A 23,289-nucleotide genomic window follows, 5' to 3' on the forward strand; every position below is an offset into this window, starting at 1 on the left:
CCGATGTTTGTCCTGCTCTGAACAGTAGCAGCACAGACAGAGTAGTATGAAACCAGACTATTAAATAAAGTCTAAAGGGAGAATGGCAGGAATTGTAATGTTATGCTTTCTCAGCTGAAATGTGTTACTAATGGTGTTTACAGAGATTTCAATAATATAGCTATTTGTCTTACATAGTTAAACAAAGTAACTCATGCTATTACAAATATGTAGCCCAAATCGATATGTATATGTATTAAAATACAAACATATGTACATATATTAGAATTATAGTTCAGATATAGTTGCAATGATCATAATTTGTCATTAAACATGGCCTTTGGGACATCTTCTGAGAAAATCTACATGAGTTTGTGCAGAAATATGCTGTGAAGGGAATAAAACTACATGTGTATAGATTAGCCTTGGGAGCCCACATGCATATTTTCATTCTCTGAATACAGAAGCATCAATACAGGCAGGGGAAGACTGTTGTGAAAACCTAGTTAGTAGGACAAAACAGAAATACGAATATGTAAATAAATGTTTCCATTTCCCTTTCCTGAGCTTCTTGCCAGTACAAAAGGTATTTTTCCCCCAGATTTATTTCCATCAAAATGCCTGGTCTACTTTGAGCACTTGGAACAAGTTATACTCATTTTAGTTTAAACTGCTGGGATGAGGGGAGGAAGGGCTGACCAAACAGGAGGGGAGATGAAAGGATCTCTTCAGGCATTAGTGACTGGTTCAGCTCCACAAACACATTTACAGATGCTGAGATGGACAGCTTTACGTACAGCCCTGTGAAGATGCCTCAGAAGTCCCAGGAATGCCAGGGGGACAGGATACAGTCCTGCCAGCCCACTGCACTTACACCAAACACACCTTCCCCATGAGCTGATAAGTAATTTCCTTTTTTTTTTTTTTTTTTTTTTTTTTTTTTTTTTTTTTTTGTTTCAATGGCTCAAAACCTTGCATGAAACTTAGCAGCAATCAGAGACACTAAGGTGAATAGTGGAGAAATCCCAGAATCTTCCTTTTCTGAGAAAACTTCAATATGAGCTAAAATTTCTGAGATACTCCCTCCAGCTTGAAGAGCTGGAGCAGGTTCCCTCAAATCTCCTGTTCCCCTACTTCTGTCCTCTTTCCAGCTGAGCCAGCATCAGGATCCACAGGGGGTGTGAGCAGCAACAGGAATCCAGGACCTGGCTGATAAAATGATAAAGGGTCAGATACAGAGACTGATAAAGGGATAAAGGGTCAGATATAGAGGCTGATGAAGGGTCAGATATAAAGGCTGATGAAATGATAAAGGGTCAGATACAGAGACTGATAAAGGGATAAAAGGTCAGATATAGAGGCTGATGAAGGGTCAGATATAAAGGCTGATGAAAGGATAAAGGGTCAGACATAGAGGCTGATGAAGTGTCAGACATAGAGGCTGATGAAGGGTCAGATATAGAGGCTGATGAAAGGATAAAGGGTCAGATATAGAGGCTGATGAAAGGATAAAGGGTCAGACATAGAGGCTGATGAAGGGTCTCTCTCTGTGCTGCAGCAGTTGCAGCCTGGCCACGTGTGCAGCTCTGACATTTCCGAAGGGGTGATCACCTCCAGCAGCAGGGAGGGAAGGAGGGAGGGAAGAAGCTTCTTGCCATGGCCTGATTTGGCCGAGCTTATCTGGAGGCTAACAAGACACAGCAGATGCTCCGTGACCGGCGGCTGCCAGACACGACCAACTACCTGTGGACTGATGCAGGGAATTACACTTTTAATGAAGGGCAAGTGAGGCACAACGGCTCAGGGACCCTCATCTCAAACCCCACATTCATCCCTGAAGTGTGTATTAACCCTTTAGCCAGTGAATCCCTGTGCAAACCAAAATTGCTTTTTAATGCAGTTTCCTGAAGCCTCTCCATCAGCCAGAGGCTGCTTTGGACTAATCCAGGAAATGAGCCAAGCATTAAAAAAAAAATAATGTGAGGTTATGGAACATCAAAAACATATTGACCACAGTGTAATTATACTTGAAATGGATTAGGGGAAGTAGTTAAAACAATCTCCACTCTGAAAAAGATAATTTGGGAGCTTGCAGGAGGGCCCTGGGGAGGGTGCCTGTAATTCTGAATAGGGATGTGAATGTGCTTCAGAGCATGTAAGGAAAAGGTATGGAGTGAGCACTAAATGACAAATGTGATAATCACTGTCCCAAACATATCACTTTCTAAAGCTTAAGCAAGCTGGCATTTACATGAATACCACAAGTCAGCAAAGTAAATGCAGGAAAAAGTGAAATACGTGTGACAAGTCTCACCCGCATCTGCGAATTAAGTAACAGTTTCTGGACTTAAGATATAACAGCAGACAGGGAATAAAGGAAATCTTCAGTTTGCCTTGCATACTTGTAATGTTAAAAACCTGAATTTGTTATATTTACAATTAAAATAGCTTTTTAATTTTTTTTTTAATCTCAGAAAAGTTATCTGAGAGCTACAGTTCCTAAGTGGAGTATCTTCCTTCAGGATATAATAAAAACCAGAGTCTGTGTAAGATAGTAAAAGAATCCCTAATTAAGAACCATGATACTTCAAGCTTGAGTATGATGAGCCTCTTGAAGTAAGTATCCAAAGCATCTTTACATCCAAAATGCTAAGCTCTTGATTAAACAAGCAGCACATACTTTAAAAGATAATTAAAGATGAGCTGCAGTGAAAATACTGGGTTTGTATTTGGGCCAAATTAAATCTTGGATGCAAACCCTCACTGTCTTTTTTTTGTTTTAACATGTTCTGATCCAAAGTGGTTGGGCTCTAAGCCACTGCTACCAAACAAATCAATTGTTGTACTTGTTGCAGGTAAGATTGATAAATAACAGTATCCCTGTTGTGAGACAGATTATACCAGATCTGCAATTTTTGACACAGAGTTAAAAACCTCTTCTTTTTCAAAAGTGTCAGTTTGGAGCATCCTCATCTTTACTCAGCCAATGGCTGAGTTTTTTTCCTCCTGAGTTTTGTTTTTTTTTTTCTCCTGCTGCATGCAATATTCACAGTTCCAAAGTAAATTCTGTAGTTTCTTGTTATCTCTGAAAACTGGGTATCTCAGGTAGGATCCACCAAAAAAGCAATATCTAATATGCACTCCCATCTTGAAAAAAAATAAGTCTTCCAGTGAGACATTTCTAGGATAGGAATAAAACCTTCCAAAATTCTCAGCTGCCATCTTTAAAAATGACTAGAAGTTGGGGGATGCATGTGTCATACTTTTTAATAGGATAAATGGATGCATTAATGCAATAAAGCAAATGATTTATTCCGGATGACAAAATGCTGGTGGTTCTCTGTAGCACTAACACAGCCTAAATATGATTGAGTCACCCAAACTGTATTTTTTTCCCATAAAATTCTAAGGGGAGGAATTTAGCTTATAATAGTGAAATATACTTGAGAGATTTGGAAATTAATATGGAGCCCCAAGCAATGGATTCTCCTCTGGACAAGGCATGGGCTCACAAGGGGGCATGAGACAAATTCCTCCAGGTGAATTGAACAAATCTCCCCAGGGACTAACTAGAAATAGGGTGAACTCTTTCTGCCAGCTCTGGGAGCAGACTCACAGTGCAACCTGCCCCTTCAAAGGCAGAATTAAAACAAAAGTAGGAATTTAGATGGCATCAAAGGAAATCCCACCTGAAGTCCCAGTGTTTTGAAAGAGGTTTATACCAATAAAATGCAGAATCACAAGATATTAAGGTAATGCTGTTCTTGGCAGAGTTCAGAACTAGAACTGGGAGCAGTACTGATCAATGTGTTTCCTATTTTTTTTTTTTTGGTTTTAACATATCTTCAGCATTGGAGCAGACCAGCTGCTCTCTGTGCAGCACATCCTGTCTGAATTTGCCTGAGGACAGTCAAAAGGAAAAGACACCCGCCAGCTATCACAGTGTAACTTCCAGCAATCTTTGTGTTTCATGGCCTTCAATGGATTGGTTTTTCCTCATGAATTTACCTAATCACTTTCTAAATCCTGTTTCATGCAGCACCATGAGAATGATAATCTAATTTTGGTCTCTAAGAGATGTAATACAAAAACAATAGGAGGCCCAGGAAAGAATGAAATCATTTTGTCAACAGATATTACAAAAGAAGGCAACAATTCCAGTCCAGTGATGAAGAAAATAACTAAAACCACTCATTACAAAACATCCTGCTTTGAAAAACAATCTATTTAGACTATTTTGCAGTTCTGAAAGAAATAAAACCCAACCCATGTGTAATTGCCTTTTAAGATTGTGATGTGGATGTTTCTTTCCTTGGTGCCACAACATGAATTTTAAAGTGTGCAGCTTTGCCTGGCCCTGCTGCCTGGGGTTACTGAAAATGCTCCTAAAGCCCAGTGATCCTTGGATCAGGCATGAGTGAGATGGATCGAGACAAATGTTCCCAAGGCCCCACCACTCCTTGCTTAGAACAGGACAGTTGCTTCAAACTTATCCCTTCTGTGAATTTATGCTACTTGTTCTGTATTATCAATTATGGAACTCTACATATTTTGCAATCTTTGTGCACTGTCATTGTTGAAATCTCCCACAAAGTGTTGAAATTAATTTTGAAGCTCTGTACTTTGTGATTTGCTGCCATCATGTACTAAATTGATTTACAAACTAAAAGAGTACTTTCCTTGTTTAAATACAGGTAAAATATCCCTTTAATAAACTATTTCCTAGTACTTTTTAAAAAGATCATTATAAATATAGGCCTTTTTATTTTGCATGTCTTGAGCCCCATTTAATAATTTCCAGCTATTCAAAGAGTGAACAGTTGAGTACATTCTACAAAGTTTTATAAAGCTCTGTCTAACCCAGGTGAAACTGGTGAGACTACATAACCTTTCTATTTATGTAGACTTTCAGAAAATGCAAATAAGACCTTCCAAACAGAAGCCAAAGTAAAATATGTTCTTAAAGGCCCTTTTTAGATAGTATTAAGATGAATCTTCATTTTCTCCTCTAGCTGAGAAATTTAAATATTTTTCCCTTTATTTCAATCCTATGTTATATAACATTTTTGCACAATCGTTTTGTATTCACGTTAACACATTTGCTATTTCCCTCCATTCTCCCATTCTCATTGAAAATGCTAAAACGTGTCTGATTCTTGCTTCATAACGTGTCTTTTAAGATAACACAGCTCCTGTTGAAAATGTTCCCGGGGAAGGAGAAAAGCGATTACTGAGCTGAACATTTCAGAGGCTCTTAAGCTGCCATCAGGTGCACAGAATGTGCCAAATTCCCTATTCTGCTTGTCTAACAGAAGAAAATACTCAATTGAGACATCTGCAACATGACTTTTTTTTTTTTTATCCTCCTGCTGTTCCTCCTGACCCAAAAGCAAGGCTGCTATTGCCTTTTTGAATAGATTAGTCCTTATCTGAAAAGCCATTTAGTTGCAAATCCCAAACCTTTCCATTATTACCACGTATGTCTGTGTTAGCCACGGCGCAGGCCCGTAACAGAGCAGCTCAAATGTTGGACTAATGACCTCTCTGGTATTTCTATAGAAGTGCTCTGTTAAACACCCAGGCATTTCAACTTTCAGTCACAAGACCTATAAAAAATTCATACTCTGAATCTCTAGTTTCAAACCACAGCACTACATCATTAAGAGCTTTTCAATCCTCCCACCCCACACACTTTACGAAGGGGGATGGGGAAGAGAGCTTTTATCTTCTTGGTAATAAAATTCCACATTTTCTTCTCCTCTTGTTTGCATTTTTAAGCAGTTCTGGAGGTTGGGGAAAAGAACAACCAGCAATGTGAGCATGAGTTTTCTTTTATTCTATTAAAGTATAACATAATCAAAGAACTTTTAGCTAAGTATTTAGCTAAACATAAAAAAAAAACCAGTGTAATAAACAAGCTTAATCATTAAAGTAACTTTTGTCTCAATTGTTGCTGCCTTTCAGAAATCAGAAAACTTCTATTCCAAGACTGAAATAGACTACCCCTGACAAAGGGAAGCACCTGGAAAAACAGTGTACAGCTGACATAGTACATTCTCTAGCAGCATATACAACCTTGATCTGGTCTTTAAATTAATTTTCTGGATTTAAATAACAGGAGTTTCTTTTGGATATGTTTATATTTCCAGTAACAATATGCTTATTTCCTATGACAATTCTGTAAGCTGAATTTGAATGGCTCTTCCGAGTTAACTTCTCAGAATGTTCAAAATGACTCTTTTTGAAGAGTCACATGTTTTCCCTGCATGCTGAAGCCCTGCCTCATGTCACATTTCTTCTTTCTATCCTGGCTCACTGATTTTCAAGCAGTGCTGTAATGTCCCCAGTCCCCAGCTGGATGGGCTGTCACTGGCTGTGCCTCCTGCACAGAGCACATCTGTCACCTCCCTGGAAGGCTTCTGAGCAGCCTGGGCAGTGAGATCCCTCCTCCGCTTTCCTCTGCGATCTCATCGAAGCCGGTTTGTCCTAAAAGAAACCTGTCCTTGGTTGTCCTACCCACAGGACAGCAGCGGTCTCACACACATCAGAAGCGGAAATATCATGTAAATCTCTCCACTTTCTTTTCTTCATGCTCCTTTTCTCCACAGGTTTGGCAGGGTTTTTTTACCTCATGTACTCAATGACGACTTTTAAGTACAAATAGATAGCTGAAGGGGACGGAAACAGATTTATATCTCATCACCAATAATAGCAGAGCTGGATAAAATGTCATCTAGGCTGGGTTTTGGGGTTTTTTTTAATGTGCTAAAAGCATCTCTCATCAGCAGGAAACAAGGAGGTTTCTAGGAAGTCACACAACGCCCACCAAAACAGACTTTATGTCATCGCCCCTCTCCGGAGCAATTTCACCGAAACACGCCACCCGCCGATTTTTGAAGATGCTCAATGTCCTTTCTCTGTCACCGCCTCTCACTTGCTCCTCGGGCGAACAAGTGCCACCGACACCGGTCACCTTCCCACGCGCGGTGCGTCCCCCGGCCGTGCCCACCCTCCTCCCCTGCCCGGGCCCCCCGCCCGCACCGCCACAGCGGGCACGGCCGCAGGGCCTCGGCCGCCTCGGGAGCGCGCCCCGGAGCGGCGGTCGGGACTGTGCCCGGGGAGCAAACCGGGGGAGCGCGTACCCGGGGGGCGGCCTCGGGAGCGCGCCCCGCCGCAGCGTCTCGGGACCGTGCGCCGGGAGCGGGTACAGGGAGCGCGCCCCGGGGAGAGGCGTCCACGGGAGCGCGCCCTGGGAACGGGTCTCGGGAGCGAGTTCGGGGAGCGCGCCCCGGGCCGGCTCCCGGGAGCGCGCGCCGCCCCTCACGGCCGCGGGCGACCCCTCCGCGCGCCGCCGCCCCGCCCCGCGCCGCCCACGCAGCTCCCCCCGCGCGCACGCGCCCGCCGCGCCGTGACGGCACGGCGACGCCCGGCGCCATGACGTGACCCGCCGGCCTCGCCAATCGGAGCGCGAGGGGGGCGAGGCCGGCGCCGCTGGTTGGCTGCCGCCGCCGCCCCGCCCCGCCCCGCGGCCGGCGGCGGGGGGGACCCGGATGAGGCGGCCCCTGGCGGCCGCGGCCGTTAAACGCCGGTGGGGCGCGGGCGCGACCCCCGCGATGGCGGCGGCGCGGTGAGGGCGGCGCGCCCGGGGCAGCGCGGAGGCCCGAGGATGCCGCTGCTGTACGTGATCCTGCTCTCGGCGCTGGCCGGCTGCTGCCTCACGCTCCTGCTCCAGCTCCTGTTCGTCTACAGGAGGAAGCCCGAGCCGCCCAGGGCGGACGGAGCCTACGGCGGCATCGTCTACACCCGCGTGGCGCCCGAGCACGGCCTCAGGGAATACCTGCAGGGCGCGGAGCCGGCCGGCGGCCCGGCGTCCGCGGAGCCAGCCCCCAGCCCGGCCCCGGCCTCTGCGCCCGCCGCCGCCCCGGGCCCCGATCCCGGCCCCAAGCAGCCGCCGCCGCAGCCGGAGCCCCCTCCAGCCCCCTCCTCCCGCGAGGAGACGTGCCACTTCCTCAATGCCATCTTCCTCTTCCTCTTCAGGGAGCTCCGGGACACTGCCCTGGTCAGGGACTGGGTCATCAAGAAGATCAAGGTGGAGTTCGAGGAGCTGCTCCAGGCCAAGATGACAGGGAAGGTGCTGGAGGGGCTCAGCCTCAGGGAGGTCTCTCTCGGCGGTGTCCTGCCTGTCTTCAAGTCCGTGAAGCTCATCCGGCCGGTGGCCTGCAATGAGGAGGGCTGTCCCGAGGAGCTGGGCTTTGAGGTAGACCTGGAATACAATGGTGGCTTCCACCTGGCCATCGATGCCGACCTGGTGTTCGGCAAGTCGGCCTACCTCTTCGTGAAGATCTCCCGGGTGATGGGCAGGCTGAAGCTGGTCTTCACTCGCCTGCCCTTCACACACTGGTCCTTCTCTTTTATGGACGACCCCGTGATACTCTTTGAGGTGAAGTCTCAGTTTGAAGGGAGGCCCATGCCCCAGCTCACTTCCATCATAGTGAACCAGTTCAAGAAAGTAATTAAGCGCAAGCACACCTTACCCAATTATAAAATCAGGTGAGTTGTCCTGCGTCCTCAGCGTTACTTTGGGTGGTGTGCAGCAGAATTGCTGTTTTGCTCTTGATGGGTACATTGCTTGTCTGTTGGCAGGAGCTTTCCTGAAAGGAAGGATCATTTTCCGTTTATAACAGGTGAAGAAGCCATTGCACGGTGAGGTTGTTACATGCCCTCATCTGGGTGTAACTAAGTGGCAGAATTAATACGCATGGAAAGTTTGGGGATCTTGTCAGGTGTGTGACAATAGACCATGATGTCCCTCTTTGGAAGAGGTAGGAGGATGGCTCCATGGAGAGTGTGTGCGTTTGGGGTATCCTCCCAAGCTTCTGCTGCTGGTGAGCCACCAGGGCAAGACTTGTGGCTGCTGCTTACCTCTAGAGGTGAGATGATTATTACTTAATATAAGAAAGGGTAGTGTTCACTGTCTAAGGAATATTTTTGAGATCCTGTGATATAGGCAGTCTGCTTCTCTTCTGGTCTGCTTAATTCCCTCAGTAATTTTGGGGGAAGTCTGAAAGTTGATAAGAGAACTATCACCACTGCTGCGGTAGCTAAAGCTTTGAAGGCCCTTCTGGGTTTTTTGGTTTTTTTTTTTTTTTTTTTTTTTTGTATTATAGTATGTTTTCTTCTACAAATGCACAGACTGTGTTATACAGTGAATATAATGAAATGTGCACTGATACTTCTGTAGCAGAAGTGGCAAGAGGCATATTTGCTTTGTTTCTGTCCTCTGATATTGATACTTAATGTCCTGCCACTGCTCAGGTACTGTCTTTCCTTTCTGTTGTGTCTTACCCTTCTTAGGGTACCACGTTTCCTTTCTCTTTTGTTTGTTCTTCTTGGATTTTGTAATGTGTTAAATAAGGATTTTAGGTTTGCTTACAACATTCTTCTGCAATAAGTCTTATCCTTAAAATTTGTGAGCGATGAGTAACTGAAAATGCCTGTTGGAATTTTGAAGTGTAATTAACTTTGTAGTGGTGTAATTTTTGAAGACTTTTCAGCTGGTTCCCCTGCAACTGAATTTTTAAGTGCTCTCATGAAAGTGGATTTTTAAAATATCCAAGATTTGGATAGCCCTGACAGGACAATAGGTAGTTTTTTGAGTAATGTAGTGGTTCTTTCAAGTTTGGAGGTACTGAACTGCTCTCCAGAAGAGAGCAATCCCTGAACAGCAGGGAAGCTGTCGCAGCAGGTTTGCTTCCATTCTCTTACTGTTTTGGAAAGTGTGAAGCTGTAAAGTGGAGAGGAGCCTGAAGGAGAAGTTGGGTTAGCACAGTTGTGGTGCAGAGTCAGCACTCTCAGCACACCTAGAAAGAACAAGTGAACTTTGCACTCCTAGACAAGTTTTTTTTAGGGTTCCTGTACAACCTGTGATGGATGATGTGCTCCTCCCTTCCAGCAGATGAAGACAGACATCTTCACTTTGCCTCTGAGAGATGCACATGGACAGTGAGGTGTTCTCATAATTTAGTTGGAGTTAGTCAATTTTCCAGGTGTTTCTCCAACTTTCTGCCACCCTAAAGAATGAATGAGGCATGTGTGAGGGACTGGAAGGGCAAATAAGGTAAGAAGCAGAGTGTAGAGCCTGAAACAGAAATGAGAAATATGATGACAGAAGGCAACTGACACTAAGAATGATATATGAAGCATAAATAATTATAAAACTAAGAAGAATTAACAGTTAACTTACAGTGTTCTCTGTGGTTAAAGGAATTGGGAATCCATGAATGCTGCAGAGGAAAATGCAGTATCATAGCTGATTTTCCCACTAGATAGTGGGCTGGTAGCACACTGTACTCAGTGAAAGTGTCCAGCTCTGCTGTGGTGCTTTTAACTTTTACATTTTATGCCACGTACTGAATGTATCATTCAACCCCCCCCCCATGTTGAGAAGGGGACACTGAGGCAGGACACAGCTCAATGCACATTAATGGAATTGTCCTAAGGAAGGAAGGTTGGCTCATAGATGTCCCAGCTGTCCATAACATGGCATTTACAGCTTCAGGTGGGAACCTTGAGCTGTCCACAGGGGCCCAAGGTTTTGTGGAACACAGACTAAAACTACAAATTCTTCCCCAGTGTGTCCAAGCTGAGTTTAGGCAGGTGAATCCCCAAACTTGGTAACAGCTGAACACTAACAGTACACCCTTAGGTGGAGCTGAGAGTGCAGGTGTTACTGAAAGCTGGTTTGGAAAATCAAGTCCCTTGCTGATAGGATGCAAAAGTGGAGCTTTAAATTGTAAGATTACGTTGGATTTGGGATTATGGTATGCTAATATATTTCTTAGCAAAGAATATCTAGGAGAAAGTCAGGAGTTTCACAACTGCTTAATAACCTCTTACCTTTCTTAAAGCTTAAAAGTTTCTCATCTACATGGGATGTGATTATTCTCTCCCAGTTTTTTTCCTATTGCCTATATGTCCTTAAGTACATAGTATTTGCTTCCATGTGTAGTTCAAAGCTTTTTGATGTCTCCCTACTCTTGCTCATGTAACTTTGTAAATAAAACTTTGAATAACAGTGATTGCAACTTTGTAAACAAAAGTACTTGGAGTGTGGGGAATTCTCTCTTCACCTCGTTAAAAGGGGTACTTTGCTATCCTGTTGGCTTCCACATTGAAGCCCACAGAAGAGTTTTATCTTGTTTCAAGGTGTTAATTAGTACATAAAAATATGCCATTTTCCTTGTCTTTTGTATTAGGCGACTTCTAGACGTTATTACTGGGTGGTGAATGGCATATGAAGAGAACTTTTGCCAGTAGTTGATTTTGAACATCCTATAATGAAGTTTGTGTTGCAGATCCTGGCCTCCTCTGTTATTTAGTTATAAAATACTGTATTTAAAAAAATGTATATTCATATGTGCACTGTCTGTTGCTGCAGCCAAATTACTACACAAGTACTTTGTATTCTTTCCAGTTAGGTACAAAATTTATGCAGCACAGCAGTGATGAGTAAGATCATATTTTGTATCATCCATTTCTACAGACTTTGTGTGATCTGCATAACTGTACCTTTAAAGTAGGAAAGGCATTTTGCACTCCTGCTGCACTCCTAAGAGTCTATAGGGAAAGGCAGTATAGCCTAGTAAGTGCATTTAAAGTTTATCTAGCATTTTATACACATTTTTCTCCATAAAAGCAATTGTCTACTAATTGAAAAAGAAGGGTTGTGCTTTATGTCTGAACTAATAAGTAGTAATTTGTGTTTTACTCTAATAGCATACAATCACTTTTCTCAGTCTCTTTAATAAATGTGTTTGTGTCTGGCAAAACACCCTATTTTGTAGCTGCTGTGCCATTGAATGGAAATTGCTATCTTGTGTAGTAGAATTTCAAGAAATCCCTGGATGTAAGGCTGTTGGTAAAATCCAGTGAATGTAGGCTGTTTTTTTTTTTTTTTTTTTGCCATCATTGATAAAGGATTTATGCAATTCTGTTGATAATAGCAATAGTTAAATTTTTGTATTTAATATTAGTGTATTTGTTGCTTTATACTAGAAATGCAAGCAGCTTTTCTGCAAACATTTTGTTATGTCAGAGCAGTGTCTTGTTCAAATGTGGGAAAAACCTAATACACCCTTGTTTTCATGTAGGTTTCTTTTAATAGACCAGGGCAGTGAATGCTATCAGCACAAAGTGGAGTTTATCTTGTGACCTGAGTACAGCCTTTGGTTTTTCATTGTATGCACTCAAACAGTTCTTTAATGCTATAGACACTGTTCATGTTGGTTTTAACTTTATGATGTCCTTTTAACAGTGGCTATTAAAGTGGTTAATAGGATTTAGAGGCACAGAGTAAGGACTATTTCAGGTGGCTGTCTCCTTGCTTGATGGTGCTGTTGCAGTAGTCATGGGCTCATCTGTGTTAGTTCTCTAATGAGCTCTACCTTGCTCATTAACCTTTTATTAAGTTGCTTATGGTGACAACCTTACTGTGCCCTCTCTCACCTCAGGCTTATCAGTACACTGATTATGCTGTGTCCAGCATGTTCTTAATAGCTGGGTGTATTTTTGCTCTTTTGCACAGCTCTCAATCGTGCTTTTATATTTTGGAGAGGTTTGGGTTTTGGGTTCCTTCTAGGCAGTAAAAATACACTTTGCCATAATGAAGATACAAAGTATATGTTTAAAGTCCTTCTTCTGCCAGAGTTTAACTTCCTGGTATTTCTTAAGCAATGATGTAAAAAAACCTGATAGGTGCCTTTTTTTTTTTTTCCTTAAATTAAACACCTCACAAGTTCATCCATTCAGATTCTAAGCAGACCAGTGTTGCTTAAGCAGTGTGTCAGTTTTGTATATTTTAGGAACACTTTGTTTCTTGGTTTGTTACATTAAAAACCCCAACTATTTTGTATTGATACTAGTCTGCTTTGAGAAACTCTGTTTGCTTTATATTAATACATGCTACCACAGAGGGGAATAACTAACTTTTCTTTGCAAGTGTTCTCACAAAGCATTGCTTCTACCATTTCTGTATTGGGTGTTTAGATGACCTCCTCTGGCCACTTCCAACATGAATTATCCTTAGAACTGATCATTTATATATTTAGTCATGTTAAATAGTTTTATGCTTTATTTGGAAACTGGAGCTATACTGAATTTCTTTGGGAAGAACAATTAGACAAGCCTATTTTTATTTACCATTTTAGAATGCAATTTGAGGGTTACATAGTAGTTTCTCATTTTTGGCAAAACTTAAGCCTAGAAGTAATGTAAATAGCTATTGATTTGAAATGTGTTTTACAATAGAAATTACTTCATAATGAGGAAATGGAGGTATTGGAAAAAGTATAAAATTTAAAAAAGCATGTATTATTCATATGGTGAGGCAGGAGTACCAGAAATAACCAGATTTTGGGACTGTGATCATGTCTTTGCTTCAGAGACCTTTCTCTGTAGCTGCTGCATAGGTGGGGTTTTTCTTTTTGAGTGGCTTTCTACAGGAGTTGATAGGAATCTCTCAGTAGTTAAATCTGCAAGACATCCTGTTTGAAGTTCTCATGCCTACTGCTCCTGCTAGGAAAGAAGGGTAGTTTGTTTGTTGGTTCTGTTTTTTGGGTTTTTTAATGCCATGCCTGTTTTAGGTACAAAAATCATCTACTCTACAAAAGCATTAAAAAAACCCCTTCAGGATCTGAGTCCTTTTCTGCTCTGCAAAATCTGATGGTAAAGCAGCACTGTGATTTTCAGACTGTCCCAGAGATACTGCCCTGAATGATGCCAGCACAGACTATTCTGCTCATGGCAAAGTGGTGATCATTTCACTCAGGAGATCCATCTGTAGTCAGTAGTTCCATGCTTGGAAGATTAACTTAATAGTGCACAAGCAGTTTTTCTTTGTCTTACAGGAATTAGCTAAATGGGTCTGTAGGCAACCTGATACACAAAGAACACAAGCAAACCTCAGAACAGCAAATATTTTTTTTTTTTTTTCAATGGTGCTACATGTAGAAGGAAGATTTTGGTAGTGCAGAGCTTTTTACAGGTTTTTTTTGGGGGGGGGGCAGGGCTCCATCTCAGGCATACATAATTTCTGGAGGGTCACTATGTACAAATTTCTTCAGATTGTATGAAATTATATGGTACAATGGCTGTGTGTAAATCTTATGTAGTTCAAATCCATTGGTTCTAAGGGTTTTGAAACATTTTTAGTCATCTTCCCCAGCTCCAGCACTTCATGAGTTTTCACACTGGAAAGATTGAATTCTGAAAGAATGCCAGTTTGAAACTTGTTCATAGGAAAGTCAGAAGTAATGAGTGACCAGCTACATACCAGACATTTCCCAGCATACAGGTGGCATTCTTTTCAGCTTAAGAGTGAGCCTTTTTCTGTGGTTAGTCAACAGATTTTGTATTTTCCATTTTTACCTACAAGGGTGAGGAACTAACACATCACTGACTTGAGATGGATTAGTGAAAAAATTGGGAGACCAGAGGTATGGGGCAGAAAGAAATTCTCATTTGGAGGGAGTGATGGATGAAGATACAGGATAAAGGAATATGTTTTGGTTATTAGTACCTGCCTTTGCAGCAGATAGAAATCCAATAGGCATAATTGGTCTGACATAAAATAGGACCTCCTTCAACTTTTCTTCCTTGCACCAGTATATAAAACACTGTACAATAATACTGTAAAGAAAATTTCCTTGTTTAATCCTTTGCTAGTTTGTATTACAAGTTACTTGATCTTAGTCCTGCAGTGAACTTTCATGTGGATAGTGAACAAAGCCTCTGAAAAATCTGCTAAGATTTATTTAGTACTTGATGGTGTTTTGCATGCACCAGCATTGAGACCACCTTTCTGTTCATCTGGACTCTGACCTTGAACTGATCATGCTGCTCAGTGAACACAAATATGGATCTTTTTATTCAGTTGTCCTAATTTGTGTTGCTTTCAATGCATTTAAATAAATATGAAATAAGCAATAGTAGTGTTTATTTTTTAAAGGTAACTTATTTCAAAATATAGATCATATAGGAGTTAATCACTTTACTGAACTGTAGGCACCTAAGAAGTGTGTGGATTCTAAGAAATGTGTGGATTTGGTTCTGAGCCTGTCTGCTGGAGCAGGGAGCTGTGTTCAGGCTCTGGAACTGGGCTGTTCTGAACCACCTTCTACAGGCTGTATTATGATTTTTAGACTCTGTGATAGTATGGTTAATGTTCCCCACTTGTCACATAGAACTGAACACTGGGTTTTCCTGAAGGAGATTAATTAATGGAAAAGGATTCAGAATTTATCTGTGAAGATGTGTAGTTAATTCAGCTCTTAGTAGCTCATTGGATGTAAAAATGTATGAGGCTTTTTTGTCAAACCTATTTCTATATATTAAATGCATGAAACAGTTAATCTTTTATTGGAAAATGGCACTTGATCAGAAAACTCCTAAAAGCAGCCTGGGAAAGACAGTGGGTTTTAGTGGGTAGAGCAGCTCAGTGCTGGTGAAGCTCAGCCTCAAGCTGCTGGATTCACTATTGCAGCTGGTCCTTTCATGTTCTGCTTATTCTGCATTCCTGCAGAGATGGCCCAGTATGCTCCTGTGTTTGCAGTTCATGTTCACACTTGTTTGATTTAAAACTGTTTGAACATTTGGGTGTTCTTGATATTATTTTTTCTTTAGAGTATAGTAAAAGACTTTAAATTTATCACTTCTTCTAGAATTAATAAGCTTTATTTTCTAAACTGAGTATGGAGAGAAATTAGCAACTCGCATAGGTAGGTTACATTAATAGATAATTTGTGTCACCCTAGTCTGTTAAAATCCCTGAATTGTGGAACTACAAAAAACTTTGAGTGATGATCTCAAACCATCCTTTCATCCAGAAAACAAGCAATGATCCAATGTGATGATGAAGATTCCTACACCTGCCCAAAGCCATTTTGGTACATCTGATTCCCTAAGCACCCTTCTTTCTGGAAGGACTCCTACCCTTGTGGAGCCCTGCCTGAGTTAAGTCCTCTCAGGACTGTTTCCTGTAGGACCCAGCTGGAGGCTGGCAGTGTTTTAGACCTCTCTGTGGCCAAACACATCTCTGCAAACTGCCAGGAGATGCTGAGTGTAGCAGAGAATAAAAGAAAGAGAGGGAAAACCTTAAATTTTGTGAGGTAAAAAAACCACTGAAATTTCATTCAACCCCGAGTTGGGCTCTGGAGAGCTGCGCTTTTTTTTTTTTTTTTTTTTTAATTATTTTCTCTACTAGCTGCTGTAATTCATTTTAGCCTTAAAGCTATTGGGTACAACTGACCTTTATAACATCTTAATTCTGCTGTTCAGTGCTGCTGGAGCTCAGCAGAATGGCCTGTGAGCAGCAGGCCACTAAAGCTCTCCATTAAAGCTGCTTCATGAGGAATTCTACTACAACAATACAGTTCACACATTTTTGAAGACTTCCCAGATATCATAAAGCTCTGTCTGAAATAGAGTGTATTACAGTGATCAGCCAGTGATAGTTAATCAGACTGTTATACACGCTCAAAGGCAGTAATTAATTGCCAGATACGACTAGCATAAAATTAAATTAGGATAATCATTTGGGAATTAATTTTTGGTAGTTTTTTGTTGCTCTGGCTGAAAAACTTACAGGTCCGCTTTGAGATGTAAATTCAAAATCATGATTTCTTACTTTCTATCTTGTAAAAATTATCTGATGATATCTAATGGAAATCATAACACTTACATACTTTGTTCCTGACTTTCTTTACTGAGACCTAATGCTAAGAGGGAGATTTTCCTGCATCTGTCAATGGCAACATCGTTATGAAAAATGCTCACTCAGAAGGAAATGTGTACAAATATTAAAATATACTTTTGTAATGGCATTAAGTACAAGATTATGTGGTGTTTGCCAGTGAAATGAAGATAGCAATACTGGTAGTAACTACTACCACATAGGTAAAATGCTTTAAATTATACTTCAACCTGTGAAAAATATCCTGTCACATAGGTTTTATTATGCAGTATCTTAAAAGAAACCCACTGAGTAGTAAAAATTAAAATGGACTTTTCATGAATGTCACTTGTGTGGTAAATGGTTTAAACTATTATTAAACCATTATTCCTGTTTGCCTGAGCTCAAATAGGAAGAGTAAAAATGGAAGATCCCAGTCTGGTGGTGGCATGGCACTGGGCTTCCTGGTGGTGTTTGGATCACCTCTGAAGGATCTGGCTTGGTGAATAGTTCCTAAGTAATTAGCATGGGGAAATGACTCCAGAAACTTCAACAGTTGTGTGGTTTTTTGTTGGTTTGTTTTGGTTTTTTTTTTTTTTTAAGAATAACCTCATACGTGCTAACAAAGTTTGATGCAATATGTTAGAAGAAACAAAACAAGCTTAATGTTTCTAAGCAAAGAGCCCAGGAATTAGAAAGGGAGGTGGGGTGGGAAGAGCAGTGTTAGGCAGCAGTATTGTTCTAAAACAATTCTGAAAAACTCAGATGTTTTTTTCTTTTCCTCTGTGCCTCTGAATGAGGGGCAAATTAGAGAAAGTATCCAAATTCATAATCTGAGCGGCTGCTTCTATTAAATGTAATCACAAGTCTTAAGTGTAACGTGCCATGAGTGATGCAGGATTTGGAAAGTGCAGGAATCCTTCCTGTTAATTAACCTCACAAACCCTTCCTGTGTTTGATTGTCATCAGTGGTGCCACAGGTCATGTTCAGACTGAGCTTCTGTGTTACCTGATCCTGTTTACGGTGTGGGTCTATTAATAAAATGCTGTGACTTGCCTGCGGTGTCATCTTTGCTTGGGGGACAGCTGGCAAGTACATGGCCATGCTGTGTCCCTGGGTCCATTTGTGCCCTCCCCACCACTGCAGCCCTTGAGTTCTCTGCAAACCAGGCCCATAATGACTGCTGCTCACAGCTCCAGGGCAAGCTGTCAGTCGTCTCAGCTTTGAAAATGCTACTGCTAAGCCTGGGCTTCCAGGTTGTGAATTTGAGCATCTTCTGTCTTGTCAGAAGTGACTTGATAAATGTAGATTGAGGAGAAGCTTCCGCAGTTTGAGCATTTTTAAAACTAACTGGAGGAGTGAGGATAAGCCTTGGGAAGCTCTCTTGCCTAGAAATCATAGCAGATAGAAATATTTTTTCACTTTTGGTTTACAGCTGTCAGACTGGTTTCAGCAGTGAGACAGTTGTTTTCTGTCTAAGCAGCCTAAGAGATGTCACTTTATTTCACATGGATATAGGCTAGGGTTTAGAGCAGAGGATTAAAACTCTTCAGCTCAATGACTGAGTTGTGTTCAGAGCTTAGACTTCTCATAGACCATCCTCATAGAACATCAACTTTTTGCTCTAACCAGGATTGCAGACAGGTGACCAACCTCTAATCCTGGCTGAAGGTAGAGTTTTGGGGTGGCTTAGGTTTTATTTGCGTTTTTGTGTGTATGCTTTTTATTTTTTGGTTTTTTTTTTTTTTTTTTTCTGCTGCTATTTTCCTTGAATGCCCAAAAGCTTGTTGCTAAACCACACCTACTTCTCTTTCAGCTCTACATGAACATAAGCACATTCTGTATTTTCTGTCCCATTTGGAGCAAAGCCACAACAATTCAGGCTTTTTGGTTAGACAGGGAAATTTTGTCTTCATCCTGTCTGAATTACAGCTCGATTTTCATCCCTTAATTTGAATCGACAGAACCTGAAAACTTAGGGATCAAACAGACATTGACTACGTGGAGTTAACAAAACTGTTTTAGTATTTTTGGAATTTGGAATTTGGGAAGCTAGTGTTCCTGAAATGCAAAAAAAGTATGCACATGGTCAAGTTGATCGGCTTTGTGCTTATAAGAAAGAAGTTTTCGTAAGATTTTTTTACCTGTGGCTATTCCAATACAGGCCGTAAAACCATATCATTAAGACTGTCCATGTTGTATTTGCAATTTCTGTCATATGAGCAGGAAGAAATCTGATCTTTTTTGAAGAAGCTGCTAGACTGTTTGCATTTATTATTTTATTTGTTCTTGTGGAAGTCAGGAACAAATTGAAGTTTGAGAAGTGTCTTGTCTCAAATGTATGATTCAAGATATACCTCAGAATTACTGAGAAGAAAGAAGACTATTTTAAGAATCTGGAAATGTGTGAAATGTCTTTGAAGAAAAAACAAAGACTAGTAAAATCCTTGCTTTTTTTTATTTTCTTTTGAGGTCTTGGTTTAAAAAAAAAGGGGGGACTGTTCATATATTGAGACCTTGTGTGTATGAGCCTCCTACATGTGTGTGGCAGAATATCCTGTAAGACAGTGGGTGGATTACTAGATCTGATTTGCAGTTTGCCATAAAACTTCCTAGAAAATAAACACCATCTTATTGCAATGGTTTTTTCAGGCTGCTTGTAAGTCAGATTTTCATAGCTGTGAGTAAAGCTGAAATTAGTCTTACTTGTTAGAGACATGTACTGTAATTTGAATTGTTGAAGTCCCTGAGTGTGAATACTGATACATTTCAGCAGCATTATTCCTTGAGAAATTAGTGGAAGCTGGAGAATTGCTTTTGTAAAATCTATAACAAAATCTATAGAGAAACCAGTACTGCTACTATTTTTTTGTTCAAAATAAGGATAAAACTCATTTTTATATCTTCAGTGTGAAGAATGATATAGCTGTTTACATTATAATACCTGACAAGTGTAAATGTTAGCTGATAAGCGCTTTAAAATCTTATTAAGGTGATCATATCTTTTTAGGAGTGAATTGTAATATTTTAGAATTCTTGTAGAAGTAAAACTTCATCTTAAATTACATGCAGTGTAAGAATAGATTACTTCTTTATATCTTAAAATATCTGGTCTCAATCCCTCTTTGCAATTTACATGCTTTACTGGTGCCTGATTTGTGTTTCTGTGACTCGGGTGAAAAAACACAATCTAAAAATGACTCAATTCTGTTGTGTAGTTAGTTGAACCTTTTGATTAGTCCTCAAACTGAAAATAAACCCAGCAGTTATTCTTTCAACAGTATTTTAGATACAAGAATCTTCACATACAGTAGCACTTGCAAAATTGAAATCTTCTAAACACAGTCTCTCTTTAGATTTTCATAGAATTTTGCTTAACATTCTGGATGAAAATTAAGACTTGCAATGCATTCAAAGTAGCTTTATGGGGAAGATGCTTGCATTTTTGGTTGATTGATTCTTCTGAGGTTTAAAATCCTTTTGCTCTGTATTAAAATTCAAATGTTCAGTTAATGTAACTTAAAAATTCCCAAACCTGAAAATGTTTAATCTTTATGTCAATAGAGTAATGCTGGGATTCATATCATACAAGTGTTTAATGTGGTCTTAAACTGATATTCAATCATTTTAACACTGTTTTAGATACCAAACTTCTTTTATAAAGCCAGAGAATCATTTAAAACCTTTCCTATAACTTATTCAAGAAAAATATTCTCACTTCTTAGCAAAAGCTCTACAAAATCCCACCTCCTCCTGCACTTAGAAATGATACTGTAAGACTTTCTGCTTCTCCAAATTGGAGATGGAATACTGAGAGCTTTTGAATTTTGTTTCTGGCTCTGTTTAGCTCTGAACAATTGTTGGTTTTTTTACTGTGATTCTGGATAGTCTTAACTGATGCAATGAGCAGGCACAGAAGCATATGGTTATCGTATCAGATAATTCAATTTTTTAAAATTCTCAATACATTTCCTCATACAACTAAAAATATCATTAAGTAGGTACTGAGGCTAGCAGTTAATTTGGGAATTAGCTTAATTAAACTAAGGTATAAAAGACTTCTGTCATCTTTTCTGTTCGAAGTTGGCTAAAGGACCACAAAACAATCATCACAGAACAGTGGATTTAAATTAAAGGGAATGTAGGTCAGACATCTTTAAAATTAAATCACCAAATCCAGACTTGTTCCAAGTAGATGAGTTCTGCCTCCCAGAACTGCCAGCTGGAAGGGAGAATTCTCCCCATTCCAGGGTTGAAAGCACTAAAAATGAAGGGAAGGAGCTTGATGTACTTGGGGTTTTTCTGGAAACACTTTTGATCTAGACTTTGAGGAAGGTGGTGGTGAGAGGGAATGAGTCACTGAAGAGCAAATGAGCCACTGAAGTGACTCTGAAGTCTGGCGTGAAGGGAGTGTAGAAGTCCTTCACGTCAAGGAGACATTGCCTGCAGTGGCTGGAAATATTTTTGCTGTGCTTTGTGCATGGAAGAGCTTAGTATTGTGCTATTTTAATGTCTACCTTTAATCCTATATATTAATTCAGTAACTTTATCTTAATTACTTTCAGTGTAATCATCTGACTAATTCCTTGTGCGAAGGAGGAATTTTTGCTGTTTGTATCTTGCAATATTTAAGAAACACTTACTACGCTACAGCTTCTTTTAAATGTTATTTCTGTAGGGTTTTTTTCAGTTGCTGAAATGTCACATGAAGTTTGATTGATGGATATTCCTCTTCATATTAATGCTAAGTTTTAGCTAGCTTTTTCTTAAGAGTGTGCTGTCTGAATTTCAGACCTTTGGACAAGTAAGATGAGTTTGTGGAGGGACTCTGGTAATTCAAAAACAAGTTGAAAAGGCACTGTAAGCATTTAATATAAAGCACTTTTAAAGACTTTCTGCAGAGAGAGCATCCATTGCTGGCCTGCTGCAGTCCTGCCAAACAGAAGGAGAGGGATGATGGCTCTGTAAGAGCATGTGTCCTGCTTTTGAAAGGTGGGGAAGTTCACAGGCTTTTCCTACCACGGGGAAAAAGATGGGAGAACCTGTGATGCCTGACCGTGGTGGGAGCGTGGATTTCCTGTGTGTGGTTTTACAACACGAGGGAATGGTCCCACCCTGTTACCAGCAGTCCCCATCTGGGTCTGTATTAGTTCACCAACTCCCAGTGGGAAAGTCTTTCCAAATAAATAAAGTTGTCTTAAATATTTTGACAACTGTTTAATTCCCTAGTATGTAATTGAAATCTACAGGAAATAGTAATTTGTCCAATGTTTAATTTTGGAAATGCACAAACTCTCTGTAAATTAAATAGATAAGTGCTGTGGTATAAATTTGGAAGGCTTCAGAGCAGCACTAAAACATTAAAAATGCATTTAATGAGAGATATTCAGCTCTTTGTACGTTGCTAGTGCCAATGGAAATAGGTGATGTGTTCCTTTTTTTCCTAATGATTTTGCAATTTAGTTGTGATAAGAATGTGAACATAAGTGCTTGTTGAAAATTAAACATGATGTTGAGACTACCTTTTAATCCTGTGTTTGTAGAAAATTTAAGTAGTGCTGCACAAAGTCCCCCATGCACTGCTAAGTGTTTTATATATTAATGTATGTAACTGTATTGGTATTTTAAAATTAATTCCTCTTTAATTCATTGTTGTATAAATTTTTTTAAAAGGATTTTGAAAATAGAAATTAAAATTACGTAAACATTGTCTTAATCTAGCAAGGAAAATAGCTTTTTCTGGGGATTGTTTCATTATTCTGTGCTGCAGCAAAGGCTTGTAGTGTGTGTTGTACTAACACTGTTCTGAAGTCACATGAGGATGATGTTTTTAGTTTGAATGTGTAGGTGGATATGTCTGCATCCTTACTGGAATGTTTCAGTCTGTTATTTTGCTTTTCTGTTCTTACTTTTAGTGTATAAAATAGATTTGTCCAAGTCTGTGTTCTTGTAAATGGTCTGCAGGATGTGTGCATAGGTAAGCGAAAGACCTGTGAAATACCAACACTTTTAAGCATGGTATTTGCAGAAATTGGGAGAGCTAATGGTAATCCACTGAATCCTCTTCCTTTGTCTTTTTTTCCCTGCCAGAAATCTTGTTTCAGTAAGTCACTGAAGCTCAGAATGGTTTTTGTTAGTTTGATGCTCCCATGGAAAACTATAATAGATTTGGGAGCACAGATATTGGCAGTTGCTGGTACTAACTGAAAAGCAGTTTATTAGTGCTTAAAAATCCTCAAACCTACAAGTACCTATTCACTCAAAACTTACTATTATTTTCCAGTGTGCTTGCCTAACTTATCTTTTTCCACCTAAAAAAATCCTAAGTCTGTATTTTGAGGGGTAAAATCATTCCTAACAGGAGTAGGGTACCCTTGCTTTGCTTACAGTGAGAAACGTGAGGTGGGTCTGAGTGGGGAGGTGACCAGGCCCTGAAGTGGGACAAAGTCATGCAGAATGGAAGCAGTGGGGTCATCTTGGTGGGTTTTTCCCTACCCTTGTGATGCTTGCTATTACTTTAGAAATTCAAGAACTATAAAGGAAGATTATGAGTAAAGTACCAGATCAGTCAGTACTTGAACAA

At 40.5% G+C, this 23,289-nt stretch overlaps 1 protein-coding gene across 1 annotated transcript in view; it reads left to right on the top strand.

Annotated features, from left to right (window-relative positions):
- The first annotated feature begins 7,580 nt into the window (after positions 1-7,580).
- PDZD8 (PDZ domain containing 8) overlaps positions 7,581-23,289 on the top strand; it is a 52,607-nt gene continuing 36,898 nt past the window's right edge. The window contains exon 1 of the mRNA XM_053949321.1: positions 7,581-8,529. Coding sequence (XP_053805296.1) covers positions 7,646-8,529 — 884 coding nt within the window. The 5' untranslated portion in view covers positions 7,581-7,645. The remainder of the gene's footprint in view (positions 8,530-23,289) is intronic.

Source organism: Vidua chalybeata, chromosome 8 (assembly GCF_026979565.1).
Source record: "Vidua chalybeata isolate OUT-0048 chromosome 8, bVidCha1 merged haplotype, whole genome shotgun sequence".
NCBI classification, from domain to species: Eukaryota; Metazoa; Chordata; class Aves; order Passeriformes; family Viduidae; genus Vidua; species Vidua chalybeata.